This window comes from Thunnus thynnus, chromosome 3 (assembly GCF_963924715.1).
Source record: "Thunnus thynnus chromosome 3, fThuThy2.1, whole genome shotgun sequence".
NCBI classification, from domain to species: Eukaryota; Metazoa; Chordata; class Actinopteri; order Scombriformes; family Scombridae; genus Thunnus; species Thunnus thynnus.
In genome coordinates, this window is record NC_089519.1 from 15,439,199 (window position 1) to 15,462,625 (window position 23,427).

Below are 23,427 nucleotides of genomic sequence, written 5' to 3' on the forward strand. Positions count from 1 at the left end.
GTTTCAGGAGTTTGATAACTGCTTTGGATATTGTACACACGATATGGAAACCAACGCCTGTCTGGAAGGTAAGACAAATACATTTAAAAATCTTAACCTCTACAGCATACATTCATAAATGGTTTACATAAAATATTAGTACATTTCTGTGAAGGGAAACACCACGTAAGATGCCCGAAGACTGTTGGAATTAACTGTCCCTTGTTCCAAACTAATAATTCACAATCATACAATTATCTGTCATCATAACAACATCATTAGCAACTGTAAACTAACTTGCCTTGCTACAGACTTGCACTCACATGACCAAATAAATGGCTCAAGATGTGGATACACAACCTGAGATTTCCAGCTTTCCCCAAAGTTACACATGAGGAAACGAATAACCTGGATTTAGATACAGAACCTGAGATTTCCAATTAAACCCCATAAATCTGAAAGTGGTGTTAAGTCCTCAGCAGGATGACCAGCAAGCTACAGGCAGAAACAGATCAAAACCTCTACATGTGTCTCTGCCACGCTTTCTCTTTCAAATCTTTCACACTTTCAGATAAGATTAGGCAACATGAAACTTTGATGAACCCTGTGGAGAATTTGGGTGATTGTTTCTGCAGCAAGTGTTAACAGGAAACAGCAAACAACATACTTCAGAAATTCTTACATAAGATGATACAGATGATGAGGAGTTGTAGACACCAAATTGCCATTGAACATCGGATCCAATCAGTATTTATTTAACCCGAAGAGAAATATAGCCTCATGTAAAGCAGTCTAAACAGCTAACATAGGTATGAAAAACATACAGTATCCAGGCAGCTAATGAGAACTAATAGTGGAGGTTATATCTGGCTTTGGTAACACTTTAGTTTAAGTCCTTCTATTCAGCTTTCACAAGCACTTTATTAACATTTGTGTTAAATGTTAAAGACATTTTATTTTATTACAGCTGTGTTTTACTATATTGTCATTCATGATCTGTTTAAACAGCAGCCTCCACTTATGGGTTCTCACAGAGGAGTTACAGTACACATACATTAATGCACACTTATATTATAGTGTGCTATTTATTAAATGTTTATATACTGCTTATAAATTCTAAATAGTGGGACTTACAGTAAAATCTTCCCCTGGCTGCCACATCCTCTCTTTTTCATTGGTCCAATTTATGTAATACATTTACCAGTAACCAATGACAACCTAAAGGCAACACCTGGGAGTTAATACTTGGTCATGTGATCTTTTACAAGTCTGATAAATAGTAAATGGGATGTATTACACACTGAGAGTTTCAGAATGAAAAAAAACATTTAATTATTAACTATTTAATGAGAATTTTGAATTCTAATGTTGCATTTTGCACAGCTTAATTGTTCATTATCCATTATGTTAGTCAGCCACCAAGTGCAAAGCAGCCAGTTATTATAAAATGTGTTATCAGAGGAGCAGAGAATTCCTCACACTCTGTGCAACAGGCTTAACAGTTAAACCTTGATTTAGGTAGATTCGAGATTCAAACACTGTGAAATGAAAAAAAATATAAATGAATTTTGCAAAAAGAAAAGTGTGCATCCTAGCATTTAAGATCAATCATTTAAGGTCATTTATCAGTTCAAAATGAAGCGTACTGAGCTGTTTCTTTCTTCATGTCTCCGACTTCGATCTGCCAAGTCTCAAGCATCGCTGGCTTTCTCTGTCCTGTCTCATAGATTCACATTTTCCTGCATCTCTCTCCTTCTCGCCTGTCCTAACACATTTGATCACACATACACCTGTATGGGGGGGGGGGGGGGGGGCAGTGACAGCAGAACTGAAGGAAGATGTAAAAAGAAAGCAATGAAGATGGAAGGAATGACACCAGTGTGGGATGGGAACTAGTTGAACAGATGAACAGAAGGAGTGGGGGTGATGGCTAAAAAAAAAGAAAAAGTGGTTGGAATGAAAAATCATGTTTGCTTGAAACATCTTATCTCCCTATTCCGCTTTCTGATTGGCTCAAACAGGTCCCTTACAGAAAAAACACACAGATCCACCTATCACACAACAGAAGACAATTCCATAATGGTTTTACCATAGATACAGTCTTAATAAACGTTAATATGGGGATAAATGCAAACATTTGATTATTACCGCTCAAAAATAGTAATAAATAGCTTCTGAATCTGTGTAAGCAGCATCGGTTATGTCTGATTTCATACTGAAGGTGCGATGAAGAAAATGGACACGCCCATTGTTACCGCCAACAACAACAAAAATAATATAGACAGCTGCCATTACGCCATATGCAAAATACAGACATACAAAGGGAGAATATGTGTTTTATATGGGATGTGTACCAAAAATTGCAAAAAAACTGAAAAAAAGAAAACAAAATGGATGGAGGAAGAAAAATGGTAAAAAGGCAGGGAACGAGGGAGGGAGAGAGGGAGGGAACCTACAGAGCGAGATGGAGGTGAGCAAGAGATGAGTCAAAATAGAGGGTTGGGGAGAGGGAGAGACAGAAAAAGACAGACAGTGGAAACAAGAGACAGACCTGCAGAGGCAGAGGGACAGACACAGAAAATCCACTTTCAAATTAAGTACAGTCAGAAAGGCTGAAGAGAAAAGTGCATAAAGAGATAGGACTAGTGATAGAGAGATATGAAGAAAATGGAGGGAAAGGGTAGAGAGAGCACCACAGACAGCAGAAAAAAAAAGGAGACACGCAGAGCGCGAGGAGAGAGAGGAGAGGAAAAGGCGTTCAGACAAGCGTGAAGCATCAACAATGGAGGCTAACAAAGAAAATCCCAATGGAGGCATCAATCACTGCTCCACTTATCCCTCCTCCCTCTGATTTTGTCTTTATTTCAAGGTTTTGCCCCACACTCCCTCCTTCTATTACCCTCTTCTCCCCCTTTCCTTCCCCCCTGCCACTCCCACCTCCTCCATCCATCCATCCATCCATCTGTCCATCCATCTGTCCGTCCAGCCTCCAAAACAACACCGACCCTCCAGTGTCTGCCATCTCCTCTCATCCTCAACCCAAACAATCTGCTTATTTATCCGTCCATTCATTGAAACATACATCAGAACTGGGCCGTATAATCCACGGTATTATAAAGAGCAGACATATAGATGACACGATTAAAATTCACAGCCCATATTCCCACCTCTGCTGAGAGGAACGACAAGGAAAACGCTCTCTGTCAATTGAGTTAAGAAAATGTGCAAATAACATATCTATCAGACTAAAATCTGATGCTTTGTTTTTTCTGCAGGACATGTATGCTGTCTTCTTTCTCTCTGCCCACAACACACACACAAAGGAATCCCATGATACCGAGAGGGATGGATGAACAGAACAATGGCAGAATAGCACAGCTGATAAAAGATAAAAAAATGAACAAATTGCCCTTCTATCCTACCTTTCTGGCTTTGCGATTCATCCATGTTTTCCTCCATTGTGGCAGGTTAAAGTCCCTTTGTCTCTATTTCGTGTGAATCTGTTTAAAGCCCCTTACTAGCTCTCAGCACAGTGTGCGTGTGTGTGTATGTGGGAGGCTGTGTGTGTGTGAGTGTTTTTTTTCCCTCCCTGCAGATGATGGAGGCTCAGGGAAGTCCCTGTTTCTACACTCTCTCTATTCACTCTGCAATCTGGGCTTCTCCAGCATCCTATCTCCATATCCATCTACAGCTATCGCTTTCTCTACAGATGTTTTTTTTTAATTATGTATTTATTTAAATAGTAAACTGAGTGTAAACAGTGACATTTAGTAACATTTCCTTAATATCATACCCCCTTTTTTACACTCAGTTCATTTTTTTTATTTAGAGCAAATAAATGCAACTGTCTAATACACGAAGAATGCTAATGAGCAGAGACAGATGAAACCTTTCATTTCATATATAAAAACACAAACAGGTTTATCTCAGTCTACATTCACTCATAGTGAGTAAGTGATGAGATCTAAGAATTGCAATACAGCTTACTGTTACAAATACTGACACTAGAAAGCACACATAGATTAAACAGAACACTATGAGAATCTCCTGAAGTCACAGGACTCGTCTGAGCAAAAATATACTGAAAAACAAAAAAAAGGGGGAGTCATCACACAAGGCAGCTCTACACACTGAAATGACAAAAATTAAAAATGACATGCGCACCACAATGGTAAGGCACATGAAAACACAGGTCAACATACAGTAAGTAGACATTGCCTCAACTTTACCCAGCAACACTTCGTGTGACATAGAAACCTCTGTGACATCAAACTCTGACCAGGCTAAATTTATTTTGTATTTTAAATTAAAGCTCTAATATCAAAAAAAGGGTTTCAGATATCCCTCTCTGAGGTTTGTGCCATTATCCCAATACAATGGATATGAATGGAATTTCATTGGTGGCGCTCACAGCGTTGTAAAATTCCACTTACAAAATTCAACAGCAACCTGTCTTTTCAGAGACAATTGTCCCAGTTACTGTGGATAATCTACAGAGTCAGTCAGTCAGTCTACTGGAAGCAGGGGGACACAGTTTGCCTAGCTCAGTCCAAAGCACAAAAACACACCTGCCAGCACTTAAAAAGGCTCACCAATTACAAAAAAAGTTAGGGAGTTACAGAACTGGACTGGAACTATGCACTGATCAATATTTTTCTAAGAACAATGGATCAAATGACTGCCTTACTGTATATGTCAGTTTGTGATGAACCTGCACAGAATCAAACCTCTCAACTCTACACAGCTTTTTAGAATCTTTCAGCTCAATTTTCTGGGTTTACACCTGCAACATTAGTCTTTTTTGTCCAGTCTCATCACAATCATCAACCCCATTTCCAGTGGCAGCTGTACACCCACTGTACACTAATGTCACCTGCCAGCACCAAACAGTAGACAAACACAGTGACCATGGTGAACAAAATGGCAATTATCAGCTAAAGAGCCAGACATTTTCTCAGAAAGTGGTGATGACCAAAAGAGAGCTGAAAGGAGCGTGAATATTGGACTTACAATCATCAGGAAGCCAGAAACACAACTTTCTGTCAACATGGGGCAAAACACACAAAAATATGATTAATAACATTAATGAAGGATTCATTCAAGTTAAGTGTCCATTGAAGCTATGCCAGTGGGCCAGAATGCTGAATAGCCTGCTATGAAAAATGGATGGAGAAAAAGTAGCAAAAACACAAAAGAGGAAAAACTACAAAACCAAAAAACGACTACAAAATAACCAGAAAGACAAAGATAAAAAAAACTATGAGAAAAAACACCAACTTGCATCCACACAAGCATTTCCAGGTTAAGACCTCTGCTCACACTGAAACACCTGAACAACATAAAACAGCTAAAACTCTTCTTGCCCACTTTTCAGTCGGCAAACAACAAACTGCACATCACAGCCAACATACTGTATGTAAAGCAGTAGGACAGGCACTATTTTTCACTTTTAACATTCGAAGGGAAAAGGCTTTTAGAAAGAAATATGTTAGACGAATATAACATCGACGTGGTCAAATAACACATTGTATGAATCAGTTCTGAGCAACCATTAACTGATCCATAAATAGAGTTCAATTGATCTGATCCTGTGTGGGATATGAGTGTCTGTATCAAAATTCATGACAATCTGTCGAATAGTTATTGAAACACTGAATTTGCTGAAAACCAATGTTAATCACATGCAAGAGCTATATGAAAAGTCAGGGGAGCGGCAAAGTCATTATCAACATGAATATATAATCCATCAAGTAGATATTGAGCTATTTCATAGAATAAGTGAAAACTTTGAGCTGCTGGTGGCATTAGATGAAAGGTCAGGGGACCACCAAAGTCATTAGGACACTTCCTCTGGGCACCATGCATATCTGTAACAATTGTCATGGCAGTCCATCTGATAGTTTTCAAGTCATTTCTCAAAACCCGAAGATGTAAACCTCCAAGTGGCACTAGATGAATTGTCAGGTGATCACAAAGTGAGTAGAATTCTTCTTCTAGGTAATGTGAACTTCTCTACAAAAAGTCATAGTAATCCATCCATAGTATCATTGACTATCTTTATCCATTTTTATTCTTTCTTACCACATTTTGTGGCGTTAAGAACCCTGAAATACATTACCTCATACACGCCATTTGACCCACCCTGATTCTATTCAGGTGAAACCATGGTGTTGGCCCATAGTAAGTAGGACAAATGCTATTTGACCCTTTAGTGCCTACAAAAGGCTACTAATTCTTGTAAAATCAGATGAAAATAAAAGAAAAAAGCAGTTTATTAGGTAAAACAATATTAAAGCCATGGATCTAATCAAATGGCAAACAACAAACTAGCAACTGATATGCACTCATATGGCACCAGGTGAAAAGAACTCAGGTTCATTTGGCAAGACTTCCACCTAGGCTATGTTTGAAACCACTTCCTATTTATTATGTAGTGCACTATATTTAATCTCTGTCATTTTATTTGAGTGTCTTTATTCAGAGTGTGAAATTCAATCACTATATATAGAGCTAACTATAGAGCCCTCAAAAATTCTACAATGGAGCAAAAAAAAAAGTAGCGTCCATGGTATATACACTTTCTGCTAACAAACCTATAATGCAATTAGTTACATTTTATAGATGCTAGAATTTAATATTGTGCGACTCTACACCTATGAGTGATGACGCAAATGGCAATGGCAATGATTTATGAGTGTCTGAAATCTCGATTTACTGTTCACTGCAGAGTGAACTGTTGAGCTCCTGTTAGGGAGTAGTGGATGTGTGACCAAGGGAGTGATTTTGGACAGCAATATACACACGAAGACCAACCTCTGTCAATCAGGAGAGGAGCGTGATTACAGGTAGAGGAAGACAAAAAAAACCCTCAGGCCTCAGTCCATCCAAGAAAGGAAGAATAATTACAAGGAAAATATGAAAATAGAAAACGAGAAAAGAAAAAGGACAAATAGAAAAGGAAAAAGCTAAGAAATAAACTTAGTTCTTAAACTGAATAAACTGTTTAACTCAACCCAACCATATAAGTAAACGGCAATAAATGCTTGAAAAACACACTGACGGAGTAATAAATTTAAGCTAAAGAAGTATAATAGCCCAGCTACATAAAATATACAATTTGTTACATGTAGCTGAGTATGTGCAGTAGAGAAGACAAAACATCACTCAATTAAACATAACCTACAGATTCTTTTCTCTAAGAATACCATGTAACAGGCTGTGCCTCCCTGCCAGAGGCCTACTAAAACAAAGGTATGTGGATGACAAAGTTGAATTAATATACAGAGAAAAACATTTAATTACAGCGTCAGTTGAGTGATTGCTAAAAGCCCTCAGTATAATCTGTCTATAGATTTCAACACCTCAGTGAGAATGTGTCAAGGGAATGTATTATGTACAGTAAGTTTCCCTGACTAGGCAGAACTTATTAACAAGGATGTGGTGTCGACAGCTGACCTTTTCAACTCTGAAATAATAACACTTAGAGAGGTTGTGCTCCATATCCATAAAGTGTGGTGAGGAGTTTCCTCCTCCACACAGAGAAGTCTATGTAACCGGGGGATGGCGTAAATCGCATTAACCAAAGGTCTGTTCCAGAGAGGGATCACATGCTGCTATGTGCCAGTGTTTTTCTAATATACTGGGTCCAGTGAGCTATTACTCAAAGGCTAGCTGAACATCTAGGCAGTCCTGAGGGTCCTCACTGCCTCTTGATTGGAGTCCAAAAAGGCTTGAAATGCAATGAGTGACTGTTATCACTTAATTTTGCGTTTAAAGTTGTGCAAAGTCAACCCCTTAATGGGTTGTTGTCAGTTGGTTGGCGGAGTTTAACCATTTGCTCCATTTAAATATTGACTGAGGAGCTGGAGTTTTTGAACTTTTGTTGCTAAAAAGTTGTTTTGCTAAAAAGTGGAACCTGGAAGAAAGAGAAGATTTTCTGTTTGGGAATATTTTGGATTGATATCTCAGTACAGTAAATGAATTCAATCCTGCTTTTTTACTGGTTACTGATAAATTCATAATTTAATGAATCTATTGGCCATACAAGAGATCTCACTATATGAAAGGCCAAATATGCAGAGGGAGGGCAAGGTTTAGATCTAGTGCCTGAAACATGCCAACAATGTTCAGTGCTGATCTCCTAGGGAATAAGTATATATGTATACAATTGCCAGGCATTGGTGGAAAAACATCCATATCTTAAGCCACTATGTGTATAATATGAATTAATTAAGAGAATCTCGTAAATTATTCTGATAACATAAGTTATTCTGTTGGGTAGAAGACCTAGAAACCCCCAACTGTCTGTGTTGCTCTCAGTCCATTTATCTTAGTGTCAATTTGATAATTTTGTAATTATTACAATATAATGTGTTCATGTCTAATATTGCTTATCCAAAAACGTTGGTTAATATCCTTCCATAATTACGATGTCTGCCTACACAAAGCATCAAAAGTGAAAAAAGAAAAATTTACATGGAGTCATGTGTGTATGCCTTTATTGCTCATTAGGATACAGTTGTATGCAAAAGTTTGGGCAACCCTTGAAAAAATACATTTTGGTGATTTTTTTAATCGAAGAAATGTAAACACAGCCTCTCTTGGATATGGAAAGGAGGGCTGTCTTGCATGCACAGCTCTTTTAATCTCTAGCCACAGATTTTTAATTGTGTTTAAGTCAGGGGACTGTGAGGTCATTCCAAAACTTTCAGCTGGCGTCTCTATAGGTAGTCCATAGTGGATTTTGAGGTATGTTTAGGATCATTACCCAGTTGTAGAAGCCATCCTCTTCAGCTTCAGCTTTTTTTTTTCAGATGTTGTGATGTTTGCTTCCAGATTTTGCTGATATTTAGTGGAATCCATTCTTCCCTCCACCCATGCGACATTTCCTGTGCCACTGACTGCAACACAACCCCAAAGCATGATGGATCCACCCCCATACTTATGATTTTTTCTGAATGCAAAAACACTAACAGTGATTCTTTAAGCACTATCTCTGAAACCATTAACACTTGTAGCCAATGCTTTTACCAAGTGTGCTGAACTGAATGCATGTTATCTGCTTTACACTCAGTTCGTAATTTTATAACACACTTATAGCAAAACTGTAAACATTGCTCTCTACATTGCTACACTATTTTGCCAGATGCCTGTCCAAATTGACACATGTGTAAACATTTTTATGATGAAGTCTTATGGCCAAACCCACAAAGAAGACGAGATTAAGCCTACACAACACACAAATGTTTTTGTTCTGTTGCACTTTTGTTGTTTGAGGAGTGTTTGAACATTTTGAGAAAAATAAATAAATAACTTTTTCACCATATTTGTATTGATAGTGTGTTATGTTCAGAATACACATCCATACATTACACATTTGGATTCCTGTGTGTGTTGACTACATGTATGACAAAACTTGCAAACTGCTATGCCCTGCACACAGAAAAAGCAAAAGCCATGAGTGTTTTTCATTTATACTGTCAGTGTGTAGTTGGTGCTCCATGTGCTTATTCAAATGATGGTTTGTGTGTACTGTATTGATGCAAAAACATTTTTTTAAGAGTTTGAGGAGTTTTGCAAGAATTGCTTGCTTTTGCTTTGGTGGAAGGTTTTTGCGGTTAGTGTGTAGAGTTTTGCAAAAATAGCCTATAGTTTCAAAGATAGTGCCTAAGCAATCAGAAAAAAAAACTAACAGCTGGCAATGTGTTCTTTTCATGAAATGCTGCTCCTTTTTTCTCCTAACATACCTTAGTTGATTGTGGCCAAAGAGTTCTATTTCAGCTTCATCAGTCCACAGCACTTGTTTCCAAAATGCATCAGGCATCTGTAGATGTTCTGTTGCTAACTTCTGGCGTTGGATTTTATGATGAGGACACAGGTAAGGTTTTCTTCTAATGACTCTTCCATGAAGGTCTTGTTTGTGCAAGCATCGCTGCACAGCTCCGGAGTCTGCTAAATCTTCCTGCAGGTTTTTTGCAGTCAAATGGGGGTTTTGATTTGCCTTTCTGACCAGCATCAAGCAGTTCTCTCCAAGAGTTTTCTTGGTCTTCCAGATCTCATCTTGACCTCCACAGTTCCCCTAAATGGCCATTTCTTAATTACATTTCACACTGTGGAAACTGCAAACTATTACAAAAACAGTGTAATTAATGAAGCGAGTATATGAGGATCTGCACAGGAGGGAGTGAAGACTGCCAGTGACCAGTGACCAGGGACCAGGGAGGGAGACCAGCAGAGATGTTCAGTACATTAACAAGTAAATCTTGAACATCAAATGCTCACACTGAACTGAGCATCATTAATCTTTGGTGTCATCAACTGAATCAGTTATTGTTTGTATCAGAGCTCCCCCAGCTGGTGGCTGACAGCACCACCATTTTTGAGCTCAGCCTATTAAACAGAGTCAGTACGAATATGTGAAACAATCTAGCTGACTGAGTTGTGTCTATTTCAGTATTCACAATCTCCCATTTAAACTTTGATAATATCCTATCATTATTTTAGGTATGTCAATTTAAAAGAATACTCAAGTAATTTAGTCCAGATTTTAAAAAAGGATGGTCAAAATTGAAGCACCTGAGGTTGAGATATCCTTCCAGACACGCAGCTTGTTATGTGATTGTGATGGCAAATTTACAAGTTGGTTTTGTCTGAATAAGTGCCTGAGTAACTTTAACATAAAGTCTTACTTTGTGAAACACTTGTCTGAATGGATACAAGGTCTGAACCGAATGCTGTCACATTAATGTAAAGACCACAACAGCACATGTGAAATACACAGTGAAAATAAATACACATCTTGTTTACTTTATTTAAATCTGCATTAACTGATTTTTTGGCTACTTGGGGGCAGCGTGAACAAAATACTGGCATATTATCATCTTTTAAGTTGATATGTTAAACTTGTTAGCAAACAGTTGCTTATTTCCACATCCAGCAGCTACGGAGCTACATTATCATTCATTTGGTGTCATGTTTCTGTCCACCTGGTGAATATAAGTCCAATATTCACTCTCTTCTAGCTCTGTTTTTGATCTCTACCAAGTCCTGAGGAAAAAATATATTTTTATCCTAAAACAGCTGCCTGCTGAAGCCCAATACAACACTGTGAGAGCACTGAGAGTGAACCAAAACAGTAAAGGTACAGCTGGACAGCTTAACAATGAGCTGAAACTGGCTATAAAACTCTGTAAAGCTTAGGGGAGCATTACACACTGTCATATGATACACTGGAATTATAAAAAATATTGGTTATAGCCGCTTTAAGAATAGTGTGATAAGATAAAAAAAAACCATGCAAGACTGTTGTTGAGAAGATTCTTATGTCAGATCAGCCTTTAGAAACATTTTTCTTTGATTTTATAGTCAGATCAATACTGAATTTGTGACGCTGATACACATATTGATATTTGAAAGTTTAAAGAAATCAGTTATATTTTTTATATATAAACACAAACAATCGACTAGCTACACATAGGCAACATTGACTGTATATAAATACAGTCAACACGTCTCATCATCAATCATGATGATAATACCTCATCAACAATACATCATTAAATAATAGTGTTAACAAAACTAAAGCATAATATTAAAACCAACACCTGTCATTTCCCCCCCACACATCTTTAGAGCTCTAGCATTTTAAAAGTAAATGTTCAATAGTTTTGTTTTCATCACAGTTGTCAAAAGGGCACTTTTTAATTTAACTTGGATTACCTCAACAACAACTCACCTCCCCTCCTCATGATAACATTAAGTTAGGGACCATCTGTGAATTACTGTTTGACTGAAATGTTGTATAGGTTATTTTTCAATAACTATATGCTGACTTACATGAAAATTAATATTAAAATATATGTAAACTCAGTTTAATTATAAATTCGGCCTTCTGTTAATTTACACAAGTATTAAACAGGAAAGTTATAGTTTTTTCAATATATGATTGATGGGGGAAGACGCCCACCTTAATAACTTTGTCTGTTTACTGATTGGCTGAATATGATTTCTGTGTGTACAGTATCATTATCCATAAATGTCAGTTTGTGTTGTAATGTGCTGGTGGAGTATTGATGCAAGATGCCCACTACCTGGGGTAAGATGCCCCCAGGAGTATTTTAGATTTTAGGTAGCTAGAGATTTTGTAATCAACATGATGCATATTATCTCAACAAGGTAATTTTAATGTTTAGCTTTAAAGGGTTTAAGCCTTAAACAAAGCAAAATAACAATAATTATAATATAATTCAATTTTGTCAACATTTCTACATTTTAAAGACAGGTCTATGACAAAATTATTGTAGATTGTAGTTATAATCTTCAGTGATGATATTTTTATCTGAACGCTAGCTTAGTTTTTGCTAAAAGCAAATAAGCTAGAAGCATTGTCAGAGGATGAGTTGATTTTATGTCCTTTCATTAAAACTCACTCAAACCTTCCTCATCCATCATAATAAAGGAGAGACCAATATGATCCTTCAGTCTATTTAAATCATTTTTTGATCCAAGTTAAAAGCTGCAGTCAGATCAAGTAGTACCAATACTAATAATTTATTGGCATCTGGATTTATCCTGATATCATCAACTTCTTTTACTAGGTCTGTCTCTGTACTGTGATTAGCCTAAAAACCAGACTGAAACATTTCTAAGTCATTGTTTGAGTTAATAAAATCATTTAAAATCAGTAAAATCATGTACACAAGATTCTCTAAAATTTTGCTAAAAATGGAAGATTGGAGATTGTCTGTAGTTGCTGGGTGTTTATGAATCAAGGCTGCTTCTTTTTAAAAGAGGCTTAACAAGCGCAGTCTTAAATTCTGTGGGCGAAATACCCAGTTGGAGATATTGATTAATAATTGTTTGGACCTCCTCAGACACTGAATTAACATTTTTTAAAAAGCAGGTAGGAATTGGTTCAAGAGGCACAAGTGGAAAACTGTAGTGTTATTACTACTTTCTTGAGAATTTCAGCATCAACCAGGTAAAAACTCTCCACAGTGACCTCATACTGCAGACTGGGTGTTTCTATAACTGTTACCAGTTTGTGTAGATGACAGATACTAGATCTGATGGTGGTAGTCCTCTCACTGAAGTAATCTGCAAATTTTGGGCATTTAGAGTCAACAAGTTGGTTTCCTGAGGCTGCACTAATCTAATACAAAATCCTGTGTTTCTATACATAACACTGTGCAGCCTCCAGCCACATTAATGTAAAGAGCTGACGTACTTTTTTATGTGAAACTGATACTTGGTATCAAAGGTGATGTAATAATCACTGGTGTAGCTGCAATCTTCTCTGTCATCCAAATGACCACTACTAAGTCACAGTCTGTGTGAAGGCAGGTAGCTTGACACTGTGGCAGTAACTTCATTTCAAGGGTTTACTAAGAACAAATGAAAAGTTACAAGATCAATTCTTTTTCTGCTCAAAAAAATGGTCTTGTTCCTTAGACTGATTAGCTCCAACTGAGAGCAACTGGCTATGAACCAGTAGCCTATTTAAAGGAGCATTTCAACACTATAGCTACTACAGTACTATTATTAGCACAAAATATATCTTCTCTATTCTTAAAATGTCTCTTATAACTGGAAATGATTGACATCCAGTTTAAAGTGCCTCACAGCTCAGTGTAAAAGCTTTCACAGCTGAGTTCACTGAATGGATTTAAGTCCTCTTATCTGATTCTAGATTTCAACATTATATACAAGTGAGCATCAGTGATTCAGATTTGTAATGTCTGTATTAATTTAAAATAAACGTTAACTTTTTATTTGTTTTATTTATTATACTTTAAATGTTCAGTATTGTTCATAGTAATGAATGGATGATAGGGAGCAGAGCGGAGCCCCGTGCGGTTCACACTTCCACACTTTGTGTGAGTGCACACTACCGAGGACCGAAGTTAGAGCCACTTTAATCAAATCTGAAATTTCCCCTTTGAATTACTATTTGTTGGTCTTTTCTTATTTTCCTTCTTCAAAGCACAATTTCTCTGGTGAGGTTGAACAAACCGGGTTTCAATGGAAACATGAGCCTCCAACCCAGTGAGCAGCTCAGTCAGTCACAGGAGGGGGACCACACAGCCGTGTTTGCATGGAGCCTGTAAAAGTACAGTTGTTCCTCCATTCAACACTATCTTCGTTGTTGTCGAGTATTGTGTTTGCGACAAACCTGAACCAGCAAAGTCAGCACCCAAGAAGGGCTCCAAGAAAGCCGCCACAAAGACCGCCGGCAAGTGAGGCAAGAAGAGGAGAAAGAGCAGGAGGGAGAGCTACGCCATCTACATGTACAAAGTACTGAACCCACTGTCCACCCAGACACTGGCATCTCATCCAAGGCCATGGGTATCATGAACTCCTTTGTGAGTGACATCTTTGAGCGCATCTCTGGTGAGGCCTCTCGTCTGGTTCACAACAACAAGCGCTCCACTATCACTTCCAGGGAGATCCAGACTGCCATGCATTCACTGGCCAAGCACGCTGTGTCTGAGGGCACCAAGACCATGACCAAGTACACCAGTACACCAGACCAAGTACACCAGTTCAAAGCAGCTCTGCTGCTGGACAAGCTTCAACCCAGTGGCTCTTCTCAGAGCCACCCACTCCCTCTGAAGAGCAAGCTGTCCTTACAGTATAGCTGACCTGTAACAAAAATGATATGCTCGCTTTATACTTAATGCCAATGGTGCGTTTCATATTTCTATGTAGATGTAGAACATTATGTAAACATGCGCGTGATATGTTGACAATGGTCAATGAGAATTAACGGGCACCTTAATTGATGGGAACTTCCAGAAAGTGTTTCTTTGGATGAGAAGGAAAATAAATGTTGGGAGTGAGTTAATTTTGTAAATTTCCTACAAAAGGCACAAACTATAATGATATATTTTCATTGAGAGATGAAGTATAAATATATATGAAATGAGTAAGACATACATTACAGAACCTAACTGGCTTTAAACTGGCTGTAAAATGAAAGACAGATTGTGGGACAAAATTGCTGAAAGGACTTAATTTAGTTTTGTTATTGTAAACTAAATAACCAAAAAATAAAATGACTCATAACTGGTTGAAAGAAAAACTTTTTCTTTTCACATAGTGAACATCATGGAACAAAAGGAAAATGTGTTTCTAGAAATACTTAAATCTATTTTATGTCAACATTTCTTTTTTTCTTAAAATAAATGTGTGCCCTACTTAACTGTTATATATATACAAACATACATATATTATGTGTATTAAATGGTGCCATATAGTCCATCTCAGTTCGGTGGAGTCTCTGTAAAACACTATTGTACTCAGATTTTGAGGACATTAATCTGAATTTTACTGAAAGTCAACACCAGCAGAATACAAAAAACTGCAACTGAAATACTGCGGCAAGGCGCTCATCAAATGATGTTACAATTCACCAATGATGCGTTCATGGTGCAACAATGTAACTATTATTTGTTACATTATAACAGACTGACCGGAGACCTCCATGTTACTGCGCTATCATTTATTTGTTTGTGTGTTTAATTGATAGTAGAACCATAAATAAGAAGTGTAATACACACATGTTGCACCGACTGCAGAGAACAGTGTTGAAGATTATTTATGTTGCAAATAGTCCTCAGAATAACAGAAGAAATGTTCACAGCCACAGAGAATCTCTGATAGGAAGTCTGGCTAAGCTGCATCATAAGCCTAATCAGTGTGTTTGCTGCTACCACAATAGCTTTATATTATTACAAACAGATGGTTGTTTTTCCTTTGAGTCTGAATAAACATGTGAGTGAACGGGAAAACAGTTGTATAGTCAGAAGTCATTGAGTCAAATATACTTTTTACCAGTTTTTGGCTGGACTGGCCATGGACCAGCCCTATAACCACGGTCATCCGTGATTGAGTGACTGAATGAGTGATAAAGTTTCACCATTGGTTGGCCGGCCAAGTGTTGGAGTTTCCCTATTGGCCGTTGCTCTTTCAAAATGAATCAGCACAAGACGATGGAAGCAGAGGACTTGACAGAGGACTTGATTCGAGTCCTGATTTTTGGGACTCGTGACTCGACTCAGACTTGAGCACTCATGACTCGGACTTGAGCATTGACTGCATTCAGACTCAGAAGTTGAAGATGAGGACTCAAACTTATTAATTGATAAAGAAGTAATATATATCTAATTTTTTGTTGTCAAATTTTCCGCACATAGCCACACTATGGTTCACGTCACGCACACAGCAGCAGCTGCGGCACAGACAGTGTAGCCACACACACACAACATGCACGTTGCACACACAGCGCACAGGAAGCCACAGCCACACACACTCACATATGTTGTTGGTATGGAAGTTGTTTAGCATGAGTGAAGAAGACACAAAGCTCACAATTTGTATTACCTTTGAGTCCAAAAAAAAGAATCAGTCGGTCAGACTTTTAAAAAATTGGAAATTAGAATCGGCTAAGGAAATTGTAATCAGTGCATCATTAATATTAAAGCCTCTGGAAAGGCAAATCCATGATTGGCTATTTTTTATGTAATTTGGGATCTAATGTGCATATAGTAAACACCTAAAAAGAATGAGAACATAGCCTTTGACATAGCCTATGTAATTTGTTAGAAAGTTTCTCTCCCTTCCCTTGTTACTGGGTTGCAGTTAGGCGGGGCTAAGCAAGGGAATTTATTACATAATAAATATCTGCCCAATCATATTTAGGAGAAAGATGACTGACGTGGCTATCCGGCCAAGCTGACTTCACAACACTCCCGCATGAGAACAATGCACTGCACTTTTCTTAGCTTTTAGCTGGATTGAGAATTCAAATTAGCCTGACATGGTTTGAAAGTTACTGTGTTAAGTTTACTAGCAGACTTGGTCACACCATCCGAATCTGTATTAATCACAGAGTGGACAAGTAGCTCAAAAGTGTAGCATAGCAATGCTAATGCTAACCGTTTCATGTTAATGAATGGAAGATGCTAAAACGATTAGCACCATACTCCGGGAGGTATAGTTAAATAAAAACACAGTTTCAGGTGGTCTAACCTAGTTTGTTAGTTAGTGGATTATTCAAGCTTTCAACCAAGTAGGGTCCATTTGATAGATTTGGTAGTTAATAGCATAACGTTTAACCTATGCTAACCGTTTCATGTATGTGAATGGAAGATGCTAAAACGATTAGCGTCATACTCTGGGAGGTATAGTTAAATAAAAACAAAGATTTGGGTGGTTTAACTTGTTTTGCTAGTCAAGCTTTCTAACCAAGTAGGCTCCATTTGATAGATTTGGTAGTTTATTCCATATCAGCAAAACGTTTTAGTGAATGAATATAACATAAAATGGTACTTGAGCTGAAAGTGAGCTGTCAATCAAATGTGATCTGGACATGCCCACACAGTCCTGAGAAATGGTTTGAGCAGCCAAATGAGCTGTTTTTGAGCTAGATTTTCTAATAGTTATGAATGTTTATTTTCATTCAGATTTTCGTGGATGTTTAATGAGACACGCAACTTTGATATCATATATGCATTTTTATGATTTCAAGCCACGTTTCAAGAGGCTTTAATATGACAGCTAAGTCATCTTTGTTTGATGAAGACCTTTTTTATTTGTATGTCATCTCTTTGACCGTGACAGAATGGAGCACTGGAGCCCATCTTGGAACTCAACTCAGACTCAACCTTGATGACTCGGATTCGGACTCAGGTAATGGGACTCAACTCGGACTCAGGTAATGGGACTCTACTCTGACTCTTCTTTGGTGATTCGGACTTGGACTCGTACACTGGGGACTTGAGACTCGACTCGGACTTGAGACTTATGACTCGACTACAACACTGGCAGCCACAGTAAAATTGTGTTTGTGCATGTGTACTTGTCTATAAAGAGTCCAACAGCCCACCTCAGTCCACTTTGTAGCACAAGTCCACTGGGCCAAAAGACTTTGGATCCTTGCAGGTCAGGAGCCACCAGGTGATTTCACTGTGATCCTCCACTGCTGCTTGGTGTTGTTCAGCAAATTGAATGACAGCTACTGTAGATGACAAAAAACAAAAATGTTTTACCATTACTGTCAGTGTAATAGCCAAGCTGTGATCAAAACTGTAGAATAGGCTACACCTAACAAGATTTTAATTACCCAGGGTTCGACATTAACCATGGCCTGATGGCCGGTGGCCATAAAAAGTACCCTTTGGCCAACAAATATTCCATGTAAGTGGCCCCCTGTGGCCACCAAGTTTCATCCCCATACTGCGAGCCTTCACCAACACAACTAGGAATCCACATAGGAAGTGAGAGCAAGCGTGGTAACTGTTCAGTCTACACTGACTCTGACCTGTGTTCAGCGTCTGTCCACAGAAGCAGCTGCTGACCAGCAGCCAGCTAACCGTCCTTCACCAGGCTGACTGAAAGCAGAAATTTACTGAACCAAAATAGTTTCCATGTCGCTCCACAGGAAGAAATCAACCGTGTCTGTATTTATCGATTTTATTTCCCCGGCCACCGTAGTGAGCGAATGTGCCTGTAGTGAAACAGATGAGCTCACAGACAGACTGGGAGCCTTGATCAATCAATGTAGATACCGTTATGTTCAAAACACATATGCAGTGGGATATTTTTGTGATTTCAACAGCTGTCTGTGGAGATTATGCTTCACATTTGACAACCCTCTCAACAACAGCTGCCATCTTGCTTTAATACATGGGGAAGAGTGTCTGCAAGATAATGTGTGCCCTCCGTAAGGGCTTGTAGGCAGATAGAGCATGAAAAGATGATGCCTCCCTCGCCCTACTGGTGGCACTATAGCACTGAATTAGAGCACTGCATCAGGGATTTCATCATACAAGAGCTGCAAATCTCAGTCTAAAAAGTAAAACATTATCAGCAGGAGCTCATGTGCATTAATGATCAATTATCCTTTTACATTAAATCCCTAGAAAACCAATAATATACAGTGGGGTCCAAAAGTCTGAGACCACATTTTCACATAAATCTGGAAATAATCAGAAAGTTTGAGGCATCAGAAACATTTAAAAACAGGAAGTAATGACATGTAAAATGAAGAGGAAAATATTTCTAGGCCAGCAAATCTGTGGCATTGACCAACTTAGCTCATTTGTACAAAAAGTCAGATTTTCTTGAGTTGTATCCCTTCCATTGAAGCATTCAGATGATACTCAAGTGGATTTTGATCTACTCATCAGAGGCTCGTTCAAGTAACTCAACTTGCAGCCAGGGTTCACCTGTTATAAATATGGCTTTAAAATATAAATATAAATGTATAAATATGGTTTCTTCTAAACTTTTTCTGTGTCAACTTTTATCGATATGGCATATTCAATTATGTTAATTTATTGAAAAGTCACAGTTAAGGAAGGCTGTGTCATGTTGAGTTAAATTGACTGTTCTGTGTTGTTTTTAAATAAGTTTCCATTTGAGGCACCAAATTTAGGGGCTTGGTTGCCCGTGGGGCCAGTGCTTAAAAATATTAGGGCCCCATCTTACGCCCGGCGCAGGGTGGCGCTAAGCGCAGCGCAAGTGTCTTTGCTATTTTAAAACCGACGCAGTTGTCATTTTCCCGTCCAGCGCCCACATTGCTGAAATAGCAATGGCACTTGCGCCCATCAGAGCGCTCATGGGCGTGTTGGTCTAAAAGTAAGGTGTTGTCAGGCGCATTATTGGCGCATGGCTATCTTGAGGCAGCAGAGAGTGATTGCGTTATTGACCAACAAAAACCTGGTCTAAAGTCAATTGCGCATTATCAGAACGGTAATGTGCGCCTACACAGGCTGGTGCACAACATACACTCTGCTCGTTACACACACAGGACACGCAGCAGCACACAAACATGCAAAAGGTAACAAATAAAAGGATTACCATGTGAAAGACTATTATTGTGTATATTAATATATTTTAAAAAATACATGCCATAATGCTTAGTCATAATATTTATCAGAATTAACTAATTGCGGAAACGGGGGATTAAATTGTCTAATTATTTGACCAAATCGTGTCGATACACATAGGTATTTAAGCAGACGGACATAAACGGATCAGACACAGATCAACTTTCCTGCTGCATCAATATATGATGACATGAGGAACACATGAGGAAATAAATGAGATGAAAAGAATGATTAAACTAAAGAAGGAAATAAATCTGCACAGCTTCTAGCTGCTGCCAGCAACAGGATCAGAACCTTGGAGAACTGATCAAGACCTGATAACTGTGTTGATGATTCTTTACATGATTAAAATTAATGATTTAATTTCTGAACAATATTTAACAAATATTCTTTGACATTTGTGAGAGTACAGCGATCAGGTTTCCATACTTTCAGCAATTAAAACCCTGCTGATTTGTTACTCCATGACTGAATAAAACGATTTTAAAGAAACCAAAGCTGTCATTAAAAAAATCAACCTTTTCAAAAACCAAACGAAGATAAATTTGCAACAAATTAATAAACCGGATCTTAAACTGGTGGCCTGTGACCACAGGAGGGTCCAGGAGCAGCAGAGGCAAGTGTGCTCGTTATGGATTGTGCGCTTTCACTTTGCACACGATCAGATCCATTGCCTCTGCAGAGAAGCATTCCTTCTTACTACTTGGCAAATGTGCCATCATAATAGCAATCCGCCAAGGTGCAAGCGCACCTGGCTCTTGAAGGGAATGGGAGATGACACTGTGATTGGTTTATGGCATGTTACGCCGAAAACACATCCATGATTAATTAGGAGACTATGGACAACCACTTTGAACCACGCACCTGGCGCACTGACCATTTTTCCGACGTTAAAATAGCAAAAGTGGATTTAGACACACCCTCAATGCACTTGCACCGTGCGCTTCAGATCCTTAAAATAGGGCCCTTTGTGTCTATCCCTGTTACCTATTGGAACATACTTGTAAATCCATCCTAATAGCAAGCTTAACAATCATAGGGAAAATGCAGGTAAAAAGAATATAAAGGAAATAGGATGTGATGTAAAAATGTTGATGAGCAATACCTTCTGAACAGACTCCAGCGATGTCTTTGTTTCCTCTTGATATTCAACTGTGAACATATCGTAAAATGTGAGGAGGACAGCCAAGGTGGTGGTGAGGTCAGGTTCCTATGAACAGCATCCATTTGGTCATACACAGGATCTCATGTTCAGGTTCTGCTGATGATCAAACACTGAACTGACAACAATTCTATTACCTTAAAGTACTGTTTTCTCTGTGAAAATTAAGATAATTACACAACAGAGACAATATTGTTTGTGTGAGTTAGTACATGAGAACAGATCTAAGAATATGACTGCTGAGGTGCTTGTGGTTAAGCCAAAATAAATATAAAATATAAATATAAAATATCTAAAAATAGGCACCTAGTATAACAAGCATAACTACATTTATGAAACTTCAACATTTTCAGTTTTTGTTGACATTGTCAGAAAGGTGATAATTCTACTTTTTGTTTATTACTGAGGTTGTAGTGGTGTACTGGAGTGCATTGTACTCATGTGTGTTAATGGAATGGACAAAATATTAGGAATACCATTCAATATAATGCACAATGTGCATGTCAACAAAAACTGAAAATGTATAAACTTTGTAAAAGTAGGATTTAGGGCAGAGCTGTTGGATTGTATTGTATTACACTGCACAGTACATTACACTAATGAAGTGGCCAGTGAGTGTATATATATATAAACATACATATATATACATCTTGGAAAACAGTAATTTCACACAGTTTGGTGGTAGACTAGCAGACCCTTTTCTTTTCCTCATTTTGCCATCTCTATCGGACCTAATGTTAGAGTAATTAATTGTTAAGTTACAGAGATGGAAAAAACAGGGTTTTCACACTGAATTGGTATAACAGTGCTGAATTATAGTTAGATTACAGTGCTCTCACATGCCATATGAACGCAGAAGATACAGAGCTAACACCTGTAACTAAGGCATGCTGACAGATTGGTAACATGAAGCTGTTTCAGTTTAACACAATGCGGTCAGGTTAACTATAGATTCCTGTTAGCTAACAGACCACTAGCTAACATTATAATGTTAGCACAACACACTCACTGGTCAGCCAGAGATCGATGTAAATTATTTAACGACAAAAACTAGCTTGGTGTAATGTCTGGTGTTAGTCGGGAGCGAGTGTTTTAATGTTGAAGACATATTACTGATCAGCTGCTGATGTTGTTGACCCCTGCTGCTGCTGCTGACTGACGGCTAAAGTTCAAGTTACTCCTCACCACCTTGCAAAAAGTGCACTGTCCACACTGCAAATAACTATCTGTTGAACAGACGTCTTAGTGGTCTTCCATATCTTCCAGTGCATATCTATGCATATCCCGAGTTGGTTGCGTCCTTAATTTCAAAGTACTCTGCAGTTAATGCTAAATATTAGCTGGTAAAGTTAGCGAGCTGTAGGATGTCAGAAAGTCCACTTTATCTATGATACCGTCTGTCAACTTTACACGGAGCAAAAATACACAAGAACACGAGCACTCTTAAAAAGAGAATCCTTTAAGGTAAAAAAAAATAATAATAATGAAGAAATAAAGATTAATCCAAAAAGCTCTTAAATCCCAAACCGGCTGCAATGAATTAAGTTACTTTGGCGCCCGGACTGACTCAGTGACACTATACAATTGAGATCATGTGACGTTATTCTTTCGCTCAACCAATCAACTCACGACTTCACAGACAGCCTATATATATGACATGCCCTCTACCTCAGTGCTGTCGATGCATATTCCGGTACCAAGGGTCCCCCAGCTTGGGTAGTTGCTTTTTTATCTCAACCACGGATGTATTTTAAGAGCTGGATACCGGACTAAAAATGGCGCCCATTCAGTCCTACAGGAATTGCTCGCCTGGCGCATACGCCAAAAAAAAGTTTCTACCTTCCGGGTTTGCTTCCGCGTTGTGCGGCCCACTGAATATGCGCATTAGTAATTCCACCGCTGGCCTCGCCCACGAGCTCCCGCTCGGCCAATAGATAGTGATGACGTCACGGATATTTAAATCGCTTTTCTCGGCTCGAGGAAAGTTTTACGAACATAGAACCTCCATGGATCAAAAGTTCATAATAGAAAGAGTCATAATTGACGTTATTTGCAGTTCGAGGGGTCCTATCAACAGTTTTACAGGCGTCTCTTTTACAATGGTGGTCAATAGGGAAAATCCTTTTAGGGCCGCAGGGGAATTTTTCACTGCAATACTGCGAGTGGCCACTGGGAAAAATTGGCTGCAAAGCAGAGCGGCGACACCCTATCCAGCTCCTATTATACATCCATAATCTCAACTCATCATGTCTTTGCCAGCGAACTCATTTTTAACACTTTGCTCTATCATAGCATCATATCATCCAGCTAATCTGCAGCTGCCATATCCACACCTCCTCTAAACAATGTCAGCCACATCACACAAATACCCTCATTCAATGACAAGACCAAAGACTA

The 23,427-nt window shown here is 38.4% G+C and overlaps 1 protein-coding gene and 1 pseudogene across 3 annotated transcripts in view; one reads left to right on the forward strand and one right to left on the reverse strand.

Annotated features, from left to right (window-relative positions):
* The window catches only part of gpm6ab (glycoprotein M6Ab), a 49,238-nt gene extending 26,326 nt beyond the window's left edge, over window positions 1-22,912 (reverse strand). The window contains exons 1-3 of one of the 3 annotated variants that reach the window (XM_067584445.1): window positions 22,699-22,912; window positions 20,974-21,020; window positions 17,864-17,995 (exon numbers count right to left, since the gene is read on the reverse strand). Coding sequence is in view for 1 of the 3 variants with exons in the window: in XM_067584444.1 (XP_067440545.1) it covers window positions 3,402-3,438 (37 nt within the window). In the remaining 2 variants the exon portion in view is untranslated. Of the gene's footprint in view, window positions 1-3,401; window positions 3,588-17,863; window positions 17,996-20,973; window positions 21,021-22,143; window positions 22,598-22,698 lie in introns of those variants that run through there. The other 2 variants (XM_067584446.1, XM_067584444.1) reach the window with 2 other exon arrangements.
* LOC137173353 (histone H2B-like) lies at window positions 12,058-17,677 on the forward strand (annotated as a pseudogene).
* Window positions 22,913-23,427: the final 515 nt, after the last annotated feature.